The 12,615-nt window shown below is 44.0% G+C and overlaps 1 protein-coding gene across 3 annotated transcripts in view; it reads left to right on the top strand.

The window, feature by feature from the left end:
- LOC103722592 (type I inositol polyphosphate 5-phosphatase 13-like) overlaps positions 1 to 12,615 on the top strand; it is a 37,949-nt gene that overhangs the window by 12,039 nt on the left and 13,295 nt on the right. The window contains exons 6-10 of one of the 3 annotated variants that reach the window (XM_039117192.3): positions 4,427 to 4,592; positions 4,778 to 4,815; positions 4,917 to 5,088; positions 5,409 to 5,532; positions 5,606 to 5,966. In XM_039117192.3, coding sequence (XP_038973120.2) covers positions 4,427 to 4,592; positions 4,778 to 4,815; positions 4,917 to 5,088; positions 5,409 to 5,532; positions 5,606 to 5,966 — 861 coding nt within the window. Of the gene's footprint in view, positions 1 to 4,426; positions 4,593 to 4,777; positions 4,816 to 4,916; positions 5,173 to 5,408; positions 5,533 to 5,605; positions 5,967 to 12,615 lie in introns of all 3 variants that reach the window. The other 2 variants (XM_039117191.3, XM_008813196.6) reach the window with 2 other exon arrangements.

The following is a 12,615-nucleotide window of genomic DNA, read 5'->3' as shown; positions in this document are numbered from 1 at the left end:
TCTCCTTCTTTCTGCGGAGGAGTCATGCGCACGGGAGAAGAAGAAGAGCTCGTGGCGGTCGGCCTTCTCTTTCTTCCCTCTCTTCTTTCTTTCTTCCTTTCTTTTTTTTTCAAATGGTTTAACAAAGAGGTGAAGCTAGGAACCTTATCTCAGCCCCGACGAAGATCCAGCGGCTTCTTTCCGGTGGCAAACGGAAGAAAAGGGTCACCCGTGTCGTGGCTTCTCGGCTCTCTCTCTTTCTCTCCCTCTTGGGCGGCTGCACGAGGAAGAAGATCGCCCAAGGAAGGAGGGGACTTGGGGTTTGCCGGCTCTTCTTCGGATGATCTCAAGGAGAGGAGGAAGACACCCTAAATCAAGGCATCTCGGCTTCTTCGGAGTGCCTCCCTCTCCTTCGCGGTGCACGTGAGGCCGAATCTGGTGGCTGGGCCGGTCAAGTGGACCGGGCCTAATTTCAGGTTCTCACATCCTCTCCCTCTTAAAAGAAATTTCATCCACGAAATTTTCGTACATGTAGTTCAAGAGTAGAGAATACTTCTTTCAAATCAAGTCATAACACTCTTCAAATCAAAGTCGCCTTGTCTGACCAATGTCAAATAATGCCATTCACCACACTTCCTTTGCACACTCTGATTTAAACCTCAACATAGTCTAGATTTTTTTTTCTAGAATTACTTGCTTATTGGTACATTCATTATTATATCTTAATCCGTGTGAACACTTTCGAAATTTAAAAGTTCATATTCTTCTTTTGATAATTAATCAAAAAAATATTATATAACTATTTAATCTTTTCTAGCATCATAATGAGTTGTCTAACAAAGAGTAGTGGGCATGACTAAACAATAAATAGAAATAAATGTTGGGACTAGATTAATACCTGTCGTCAACACATCAGAAGCCCGTGCATCTTGCTGTGTAAGTGCAAATACTCTTCCTTGAGTCTTTGGCCCCTGGCTTCCTTCCATTGCCTGAGTAGATCTATTCTCGTTTCTTTGTGGGCAGTCTGCAATTTTATGACCTATCTTACCGCATCTAAAGCAGGCATCGGTGTTTCAATAGCAATCCTTGTCAGCATGAGCCTTACCACATCTGGAACATTTATTAATATTCATCTACTTAGGGTTGTCACTCGTTGATTTCTTGTTTGAACTCTCGGTGTTTTCATTGCTTTGCCTTTGAAATTCATTTGACCTGTTCCTCTTCTTTTGATTTCTTTCCCTTTCCAACCATTCATTATTAACTTTTCTTTCAATTATTAAGCCTTATTTACCACAGCTGCATAGGTAGTCAATTTATAAGGTATGACTTGTCTTCTAATTTCAGTCTTTAGTCCCATCTCAAATTTATGCGCTCGATCTAGGTCATCCTCGACTAACTTTGGAACAAATTTGGCTAATTCGGTAAATTTAGCTTTGTATTCTGCAACAGTCATATTCCTTTGCTTTAGATGAATAAACTCTTGCTCTTTTTGCGTCCTTACACTCCGAGAAAAATACTTATCATAAAATGCTCCTTGAAATCTTTCCCAAGTGAGTGGCTCCCTATCTTGCTCATATTTATGTTCCAACATCCGCCACCAGTTGAATGCCTCACCTTGCATCATGTATGATGCATAAAGAATCTTTTCATCATTCTGGCATCTCTGAACGGCAAGTGCTTTCTTCATCTTTGTAAGCCAATTGTCAGCTTCCAAAGGCTCCGTTGTCCCCTTGAAGGCTGGAGGAGCCAGCTTCTTGAACTCAGCTATATTACTACGCTGCTCGTACTGCTTTCCTCGTCCTGCATGGTGCAACGACGTTTGTTGTTATTGAACCTGTTGCTGTTGCACCTGTTGTTGCATCTGGATCATATCAACTAAAGTCCGCATAACCTGGCCTAAGCCCGGTTCTTGTTGTCCTGTCTGAGTATCACTAGTAGAATTGACGACTCTCTCTTGTTGAGGGGTGTTACTAACTTGTTGGGGTGTGCTGCCATTTTGCGGATTTGATGCCTTATTAGTAGCTTTAAAAGTAGTCTTTCTCATCCAACGTGGAGGCATCCTGACCTATATCTATCAGATAACAACATGCCAATAATAAGCTTACCAGTTAATTACAAGTATATAGGATGGTTGTTACAATTATCATAAACAACGTCCCAATGTCCCTAGTGTCTACCTACCTACACTCATGTCATGCTAGATTTTCTTTTAGAATTTATCCATTCATACTCTGATACCACTTAAGTTGTCATGCTCCCGGCCCGAGATCGCGAGCCGGGGGTCCGTGCCAACCGCCACACACCCGTAGGAAACTCTCTCCATGAGCATGCAAGGCATCTTAACCAAATATCTCAAATATGTAATTAAAATAATTCAGCTAAAATAAATGCAATCTATTCCATTGACTGACACAAATTATAAAGTCTCACAGTTCTAAATACACAGCGGAACAATAAACTACTAGCATGTAAAACTTGGTTCTTTAAATAACAAAACCTTACAATGTCTAACAATAGTCTAAGATAAAACATCAATTTAAATAAATCCTAATCTAAGATAACTTGTGCCTCAGTTCTTCTAGTCGCTCTCCCATTATGTAAAATCCGGATCGAGCTAACTCTTCGGATCTGTAAAAATAGTAAAAAATCGTATAATGAGTTAGATAGCCCAGTAAGTAATAAATAACTTAACTAGATAATTCATATAATAACATAAAATATAAATATAAATTATGATGAATCAGCATAATGACATAATTAATTTCTTTTCAAAAATAAATTCATTGAAATCCGTATCTTTCAAATATCCATATACATAATCATAAATCCAATTCGAAACAAACCACATTCAACTCAATAGCCTTTAACTACCGCCACACTTATATCCTATGGCTAGGCCAGAAACAGGACCACGCTTATACCCTGCGGAGTGGGCCAGAATACCGCATTTATACCCTACGGAGTGGGCTAGAATATCACACTTATACCTTGTGGTGGCGCCAGAATTGCCAATGCATAACCCCCAATTGGCAGGGTCCAGAACATAGTCAGGCTGAGAGTTCCAAATCTGATGCACATCAAAATTCTTTTGTAACATAATAGATATATCATAATCCGATCTAAATATGCATATACAATGTAATAACAGTAAATATAACAATAGTCCGAAAAATACTATTCCAATTCACATATCTATTTTTCATTCAAATCATCATCCCATAAAATTCATAAATCACATATAAATTCATTAACAATTTATTCGATGCAAAATAATATTATATAAATGAAGAATCTAGAAAAGACAGTTCATTACTTACATTGAACACGATCCACAACAAATCCAATCAATCTCACAAATTCCTCGCAGAACCAAATATCCAAAAATCATATTTTTCTTTTAAAATTCATCATAATACATATATAAAACTTAAATCTTAACATCCTCCCAGGGCCGACCCAGCAGAAGTGTCTAGCACCCCGGATTGGGGTTCGGATTCGGGTTCATACCCGTAAACCACCCTCCTCCTGTTATTTTATTATTATTATTATTATTTTTCTTTCTTTCTTTCTTTTCTTTTTCTTTCTTTTCTTTTCTTTTTCCTTTTCTTTTCTTTTCTTTCCTTCTCTTTTCTTTTTCTTTTCTTTTCTTCTCTTCTTCTCCAGAAGCTTCTCCCGACTTCTTTCTTCCTTCCCCCCTTTCCTTCTTTTTTTTTCTTTCTCCTGTGAATGGAGGTCGTCAAGCTCGGGAGAGGCCAATTCGAGGCCGGCGGCACCCGCGGCGGCCGGCCCTCTCCTTCTTCCCGCGGAGGAGGCATGCGCACGGGAGAAGAGGAAGAGCCCGCAGCGGTCGGCCTTCTCCTTCTTCCCTCTCTTCTTCTTTCTTTCTTTCTTTCTTTTTTTTTCAAATGGTTTAACAAAGAGGTGAAGCTAGGAACCTTACCTCCGCCCCGATGAAGATCCGGCGGCTTTTTTCCGGTGGCAAACGGAAGAAAAGGGTCACCCGTGCCGTGGCTTCTCGGCTCTCTCTCTTTCTCTCCCTCTTGGTCGGCTGCACGAGGAAGAAGATCGCCCAAGGAAGGAGGGGACTTGGGGTCTGCCGGCTCTTCTTCGGATGATCTCAAGGAGAGGAGGAAGACACCCTAAATCAAGGCATCCTGGCTTCTTCGGAGTGCCTCCCTCTCCTTCGCGGTGCGCCCTCACGTGCGACGCACGTGAGGCCGAATTTGGTGGCTGGGCCGGTCAAGTGGACCAGGCCCAGTTCCAGGTTCTCACAGTTATACTGTAAGCATTGTACTTGATTGTTCAGAAGCTCTTGGGTACTCTATACGTTGTATTCTATATCATGGGTAACTGGACATGCTTGAACAGAATCCTTTTCCAAGTTCTTAGTTTATTTGATAGTCCATTGATTAAATAACAAGATATATTGATGAATGATTTTCTGCAGGGAGCTGTAGGTTTAAGGATGAGAATCTATGATAGGAAAATGTGCTTTGTGAATTGCCATTTTGCTGCTCATATGGAGGCAGTTAACCGGCGGAATGATGATTTTGATCATGTTTTCCGAACAATGAATTTTGACCGCCCTTTCATTGCAAATCATGTTGCTGCAGGTTTTGTACTGACCCTGCTTTCCTCTTAGATTTTTCCGGGCTAATTGCACACTCCAAATGAGTTTTGTCAATTGGCAATCATGGCCATAAAATATGGTCATAAATTGACATGCATGTTTCCACCTGCCGAAATTCCAGGATTTTTGGATTCATCTAACATCTTGACGTTAATACTTTTTATGCAGATGGGGTTTCTGCTGTTCAATTGCCTCGAGGATCAAATGTATGTAAATGATCCAGTTGGATTGTAACTCTTATCTTCAGATTAGTATTTTCTGTGGAATTTTTAAGGTTGTAAGAAAAGCTATGATGTGGCTGTGGCAGACCCCAGGTGATGGAAAACCTGAACTATCAGAAGCAGACATGGCCATATTTTTTGGTGATTTCAACTATCGGCTCCAGGGTATCACATATGATGAAACAATGGACTTAATTTCTCGAAGCTGCTTTGACTGGCTTAGAGAAAGGGATCAGCTCCAAGCAGAAATGAGAGCAGGTAGAGTCTTTCAAGGGTTGCGTGAAGGAGAAATCAAATTCCCTCCAACATACAAATTTGAAAGACTCCAAGCAGGTCTATCAGGTATTAAAAGATATACAATTAAAATGTCTGAAATTTATGGATGGCGCATGTATTAGTTTACTAGGATGAAAAATCAACTGCACATATATTTATGATGTAAGGCCTCTATTGACTTTTTAATCCTAGACAATTATGAACCATCTGTGTGTATGATGGTACTGCTGTCATCAATATTCTTCTTTTTCACAGAATTTGAATAACAAAATTGAAGCTAAAGCATCATGATTGTTTTGTAGCATATGATTCCAGTGAGAAGAAACGCATTCCTGCCTGGTGTGACAGAATACTATATCGTGACAGCCATTCTGTTTCAGGGGCTCAATGCTCACTAGAAAGTCCTGTGGTTTCTTCAATCTCCCTGTAAGTTGTGTTGGTAGAGATGTATATTGAAACACTACTTTAAGAACCTGACCTAACACCTTTGCTTTATCAGATATGATTCTTGCATGGATGTGACAGATAGTGATCACAGACCAGTCAGGTGCATATTCAATGTTGATATTGCATGTGTAGATGAATTGTCAAGGAGGCAAGAGTTTGGAGATATCATTGCTTCAAATGAGCGAGTCAAGTGTTTGCTTGAAGAAATTCAGTATGTTCCAGAAACTGTTTTTAACACTTACAACATAATCCTACAAAACCAAGACACCTCCATGTTGAGAATAACTAATAAATGCAAGAGGGACAAAGCTATGTTTGGAATTACATGCGAAGGTCATTCCATTGTCAAGGATGATGGACAGATATCTAAGCTTCGCACAAGAGCTTCCTTTGGATTTCCTAGCTGGCTGAAGGTAATTTTACATATATTTTGGACTTTTCGGTTAATGTCGTGATAAAGTTTCAGAGGATACAAACTTGCACACACGAATACATACAAAGATATAGATATAAATAGAGATATAAGATCAAAGTTTGCCTTCTTGGTACTGGATCCTACATTAGTACCGTCCTATTACATTATTGGTATGCGACATGATACGTGAGATTCGGCGTACTGAATATCAGCACGGTAAGGTTCGGTGTACCGAGTGTCAGTGCGGTAAGGTTCGGCGTACCAAGTGTCGGTGCAGTAAGGTTCGTTATACCGAGTGTCGATGTGGTATGGTACAACATACTCGTTCGGTATCGGTATGATACAGTACCGATCGATACGGCAAACCTTGTATAAGATATATATAATTTGGTTATAACCTACATAACTCCCTATAGTTGAAGTACACTGAGGCACATCTAGCATGTGATCCACACCATTCGTCACAATCTCCAACATACTAAAATTTCTAAATACAAAACTTTAGATTTTTTGGTAGCTTATTCTCTATGCATTAGGTAACCACTAAATAATTAGCTTTTTCAAAAGAACTTGACAAGTTAATAGTGGGGACATATGCTCGAGAACTCTTCATGCCGCTTAAATTTTGATTCCTAATTTTTTTTTCTTTTTTTTCTTTTTGAGACTGGGAGGGCCTAAGCGGCACCTTCTATGGTACATCGACCCACCTCTCAAGGGCCGAACCCAATTAGCATTGAACACTTGTTTCCTTGCTTAAGTGGCAAGGGGTGATACCATTTCAGCTGTTGCTTGGTGGTGGTCCACATGCGTTTTGAGATGATGAATGCAATGACTAGTGTTGGTCATCAACTTGGATTGCCTACTATACATTTTGTCACAGAGTAGAGCCTAGTTAGTTATGCCCTGGGACAGCGATCTATATGGATCGTCTATGTGTTTATGTATCTTATCGCGTGCTTGTACATGTCACAAGAGGTTAACAAAGATAAGCATAACAACTAGGGTCTACAGAATCGTTTCGAATCGGGAGGTTCCGGTTGTACCGGGCCGTCCCAGCAGTAGATCGGGATGGTTTCGACAACGGAAACGAAACCTATCGCTGGAGAAGGAAAGAGAGAAAAAAGAGAGTGAGTGGGGGAGAAAGGAAGAGGGAGAGGAAGGAAGGGAGAGGGAGGTGCAAGCTGGTCGGCAGAGGGCCGGCGAGTTGCGCAGAGGCTGCCGAGCCGCGTGGAGGCTCCTCCGGGCTCTGCGGCCGGACCCCTATGTCGAACGCTTGCCGATTTTACTTAAAAGTTGCAAAAATTAAAAAAGCGGTCGGACCTCTGTTTCGAATGGAGCAGGGGATCCGACTGTGAAGCCCTCCTCCGCCTTCTCTACCTGGGTCACCAGCCTCCACCGGCCTCCGCTGGCTCTCCCCTCTCTCCCTTTTCTCTCTCTTTTCCTCTCTCCCATTCGCCCTCTCCTTTGCCTCCTCTACTGTGTAGGTACAGACTTAGCATGGCACGGCGCGGGCCCATACCTACCCATGCCGTCGGAAAATCGGTTTTGGACCTAGTATCGGCACTTCAGACACTGATAACAACAAATCAAAATGTATTGTATAACTAGTGGAGAAGGGTAGATGCAAAGGTGGTTGGAGTGAAGGTGCTGCAGATGCAATAAGAAAAGATGTATGGTAAGATGGTTTCTGAAGATGTGGTTTTCTACACTTGTGGGAATTAGGCCATAGAGTTTTCTCATCATGGCAAAAAAGTAATTCCAAGGTTAGAGAAGGCAAGCCATAGTTAAGAAAAATTTGTGGGTGAGAAGCTGGAGGGAGAAAACTAAAGTTCGCCGTCTCGGTACCGGACCCTATATCGGTAACATCCTATTGGAGTGTCGGTACGTGGTATGTTACACTCGGTACAGTACAGTACCGATCGGTATGGCAAATCTTGGAGAAAATCATGTTTCTTTTGAAAAAGAAAGAGTGGGATCTTTCAAGAATGAGGCATGATATCTATTGGTGGAATAACAATTGGTGACAATTCTAGTCCTATTAGCATTTGATAAGGGTTGAGATTAAGGTCGGCGGAACCGTTCCGAACCGAGTGGTTCTGCACGTTCTGAGCTGTACTGGTGGCTCACCAATACGATTTTGGTTGTAGAAATGAGATGCGTGCTGGAGCGGGAGGAGAAGGAAAGAGAGAGCGAGGGGGAGGGAGGGAGAGCGAGAGGGAGAGGTGGTGAATGTTGGCGGAGGGCCGCGGGGGGCTGGCCCCTTGCAGTCTCCACTGCCCCCCCGCGGCCCTCCGCTGGCATCCGCCAGCCTCTCTCCTCTCCCCCTTCTCTCTCTCTCTCTTTTCCTATTTCCCACGGTATCTTGCCTTGGTCGGTACAGGCCTGGTACGATCCGTATTGACTCGAGCCGCTGCAGAACCGATACAGTGCCCAATATCGGTTCTTCCAACCTTGGTTGAGATTGTTGTGAAGAAAATAATTGAAAAAAGAGATCATGAAAGATGATGAGTATTGTTGGATAAATAGCAGCATGACTAATTAAACTATGAAATGATAGCAAGCTGGATGCTACATGCAGAACATTGGTAATATGTGGCTGGAAGATGGTGAAATCACTTTGGACAACTGACAAGCTGATGAGAATTGGAAGCAGCACACCATCACCTAGCTGAATGTTGATATGTCGCTTAATTAGCATAGGAGCAACTGAGCATTTGTTCAGTGTTCTATGCCAAAATCAATTGTGTACTTCAAGGTTAAGGGATATAAGTAACACTAGGCGATGAGGAAGTAAAACAGAATGATAGTTTGAGCTCAAAACAATTCTTCTTAACTGACCAAATAGGATTCATTCACTCCAATCATGATCATGTCTTCCACACAAGAATAATGGGACCATGAGCCAGGTTGTGGACAGGCATGGTCACACTATATATGTATCCTGTTGCCAAAGGCATGATTGAAATTCTTAGTTCAGGCTGAGGGCCTGACTGCAAACTGTAGATTGGGGAACAATGATAACAAAATTCCATCGGATGCCAATGGTAAGATTTGACCTCCTTAAAGTCTTTATGAAGAAATCAGTCGGGATGTCTGCATGGTTCAGAAGGCACTGACTGACATTGGACAAGCTGGGTCATTTTGACAACTAGACTAAATGCCTCTCTCAATTAATATATCAACAGGGTAATGCTACATTCTACTGATTGAGCACTTCCTTGGATGGCCTAGAAACCTAATTTGTAGGATACTTGTTTCCTTAAATGTTTATGAAACATTTTTTCTTTTGCACATGGCTCGCTTTGGATATGCTTTTAGAGTTAACGAAAATTAAAATTAGAAGACTATTCAACTAGGGAAAAAAATCCATCTTTTCCTCTTACTTTTTCTCTATTCCTCAAGTGAAACAAAAGGAACATATCTTTGCCTTTTCCTTCTTTACCCATGTTGATGTTGCTAAGCCAAATTCTTCCTGGAAATCTTCAGGCGGCCATGGTCATCATAGAGTTATCCTTCATGCATGATTATGTAGACTGCTTGCTTTGAAACTAAGACATCCCGCCTCTCACCTCCATCCAATGGAAGGATAATGCTTCTTGTTCACTCGAGAAATTATTTCCTTGTCCAGCCTTTAGTTTTGATGCTTTGCAATTTTGTATTTGGATTACTCCCAGTAGATATGGTTCAGGGGGGTTCTGTCATGGCAAAGCCAACCATAGTGGTGGCCTTGGCAATGACCTGCTTGCCTTCATGGAGAAGCCCAGGTAAGTATGGTAATGGATGGCAGAGATCATTTGATCCTAATTGAGCTATATCAGGCAAGCCTTATCAGAGTTTTATTTGATGAAGAAAGAGTATTTTAATGTTTTCTTTCCTAGTCTCAGTTCTGCACCTTGATGAGGTTGTTTGGTGTTCTTGTAGAGGGTTGGGTGGTGGAATAGGGACAACATATTGTTAGTCCATCATTCAGGGTATTGGATTGGAGTTCTAAGTGACTGAGAAAACCTGTGAAATGAATTTTAAAGTATCCATATGGGTAGAAATGTAGAAGTGAAACAATGAAAGAGTTTTAAGACGAAAACCATGATGTGGATTTGACATAGCTAATAATGTATATTGCTTAGTGGTTTTGGAAGCAGTCATCAACTTAGAATTGTTCTAACAGGTAAAACCGTAAAAGTGAAGAGAAGTGTAATGGGAGGCCCATGAACAATGATATGAAAATATGGATCAATATATTTGATAAATATCTGAATAACCTACAAAACCTTGTGACTCAATTATATGGCTAAGGATATTGGAAAAAAAAAGATTATGAAGGAAACAACTAATTTCTTGCAAATATGTCCATGACATTCTATCTTATGCCTTTTCTATGTCTGCTTTGATCATCTTTAAGGTATTTCTTCTCAATGCCTTTTCCATGGAATAAATAATTTCTTGGGGAACCATGATGTTTTCAGTTTGGTATAAAGGCCCCTTCCTCTGCTGAATTAGACTTGGTATAAGCACGTTCAATCTGTTGACTAAGATTTTTGTCACTATTTTGTATAAGGTATTACATAAACTTATTGGTTTGTAATCCTTGACCTCCTTGGGACAGCCCTTTTTTGGGAGCAAAGTGATATAAGTTGCTTTCCAATCCCTTGGCATTTGACAAGAAATAAAGAACTCCTTCACTGCAGCCTCTAATCCCTTTTGATGATCGACCAAAGAACTTTGTACAACGGAGGTTGAAAACTGTTGCTGGTGGTCCAAACCGAGAACGATTGGCACAGCGATGTGAACGGGATTCCGTCTGAGTTGCCTTGGTTGGTGTTGGTTGTGCTCCACCTTCCACCGGGAAACCTGCAAGCAAGCCTCGCACCACCACTGGGGTAGTGGGGGCCCTCCGACGATCAAGTCAGAGGAGGTTGGAGGAGAAGGAGAGATAATTGCAGGTAGTAGGAGAATGCTCTGGAAGTTCTCGCTTACCTCCCCCCTTCCCCCCCCCCGCAGCATATATACCAGGCTGGGGGGTCCTTCGGGGGGGTTGGTCATCGTGTGGCACGATGGAGTCGCCACTGACATGGCCGTTACAGGGCATCGTGGGGCAGCGCCGGGTACGGCCGTGACAGGGCGTAGTGGAGCTCCGCCTTGTACGGCTGTTACAGGAGATCGTGGAGCAGCGCCGGATACGACCGTTGCAGGGACAGAGGGTCGTGGCGTGCTTCAGGGGAACAGCCTGTCGTTGTCGAGAGGTTGCCGACTCGGGATCGGATTGCTGGATCAAGGGGCAGCCGACTCGGGGTCAGGCTGCGAAGCCGAAGATATCCGACTCGGGGTCGGATTGCTGGATCAAGGGGCAGCCGACTCGGGGTCGGGCTGCGAAGCCGAAGATATCCGACTCGGGATCGGATTGCTGGATCAAGGGGCAGCCGACTCGGGGTCGGGCTGCGAAGCCGAAGATATCCGACTCGGGGTCGGATTGCTGGATCAAGGGGCAGCTGTAGTCTTCTTGGGCGCGCGTGTCGGTCACGTGGGGCATGGTGGCTGAGTTCCCCCGTAACAGTAGCCCCCCACTTCCGAGCCTGGAACCAGAAGGGGAACGGGCGAAGGAAGTGATGCTTCGAGATTGCCGCCATCCCTCGGAGAGGCGCGCGCGCTTCGAGCTCCCCGACTTCTTTATGGCGTATGGCGGTTGTTGCTGACCTGGCAGCCTGAGGATTTCGGCGGACGTCCTTCCTTAATGGCGTCGATTCGCCTTTGGGGCGCGAGCGACCCTTCGGCAGCCAGGCGTCCTCTGGCGTCACCGGGGCGTCACCCACCTTTCTGCCTATTTAACCGGGGGTCCTCCTCCGTCCGCCTTTCTCTTTACAGACATCTTCGAGTTTCTCCTTTGCGCTGCCGTCATCGCCGTCGGACTGTTCGCTTGCTCCTCCTTTGACGCTCTCGGAGCTGTTCTTCCTTCTCTTCCGGTGAGTTGCTCCATTCTTTAATTTAGGGCTCTCCATACTCTCCTTTTGTGTTAGTGTACTCCAGTCGTTCCGGTCTTTTTCCCCTTTTCGACCCTGCCCTGACTGTAGGTTCACTGGCCATTAGGGATGGGCGAAGTGAGAGCAGACCGCATTAAGTCGGAGTTGGCCGCCGAAGACCTAGATAGGTTCGTGGCTCGATACCACCTTCCCGAGGCCTGCAATGTTACACTCCCGGGGCCTGAGGAGAGGATGTCCCATCCTCCTCCAGGGAAGGTTGCCATCAATGAGGGCATTCTTCAGGCCGGGTTCCGCTTTCCCCCCTCGGACTTAGTCGTTCAGGTGCTTCGGGGTTTAAGAGTGGCGCCGACGCAGCTGGTGCCGAACTCATGGCGCGCCCTGACAGCCTTTCAGGTTCTCTGCCGCATGCACGAGGTTCCCGCCACCCTGAATGTCTTTTGGGAATGCTACGGCCTGAGTGGCCACCCCCAGGATAAAGGGTGGTGGTGCTTTGCAGCGCGGCGAGGGTGCGGCCTCGTCAAGGAGGCTCCCACCTCCATTCACGGCTGGAAGGAGCGCTTCTTTTTCGTTGACGCAGATCCCTCTTGGGGAATCAGGGCAACCTGGGAGACGCCGATGAAGTCCCCGATTGGCCTATCGAGGTTGTCGAGGGAGGAATCCGACGGCGTCGCC

The sequence above is a fragment of the Phoenix dactylifera genome, chromosome 4, assembly GCF_051530095.1.
Source record: "Phoenix dactylifera cultivar Ajwa chromosome 4, Ajwa_hap1_PhDact_Kaust_v1.1, whole genome shotgun sequence".
NCBI lineage: Eukaryota > Viridiplantae > Streptophyta > Magnoliopsida > Arecales > Arecaceae > Phoenix > Phoenix dactylifera.
Note: the sequence above shows the minus strand (reverse complement) of the source record. Positions and strands in the feature narration are given on the sequence as shown.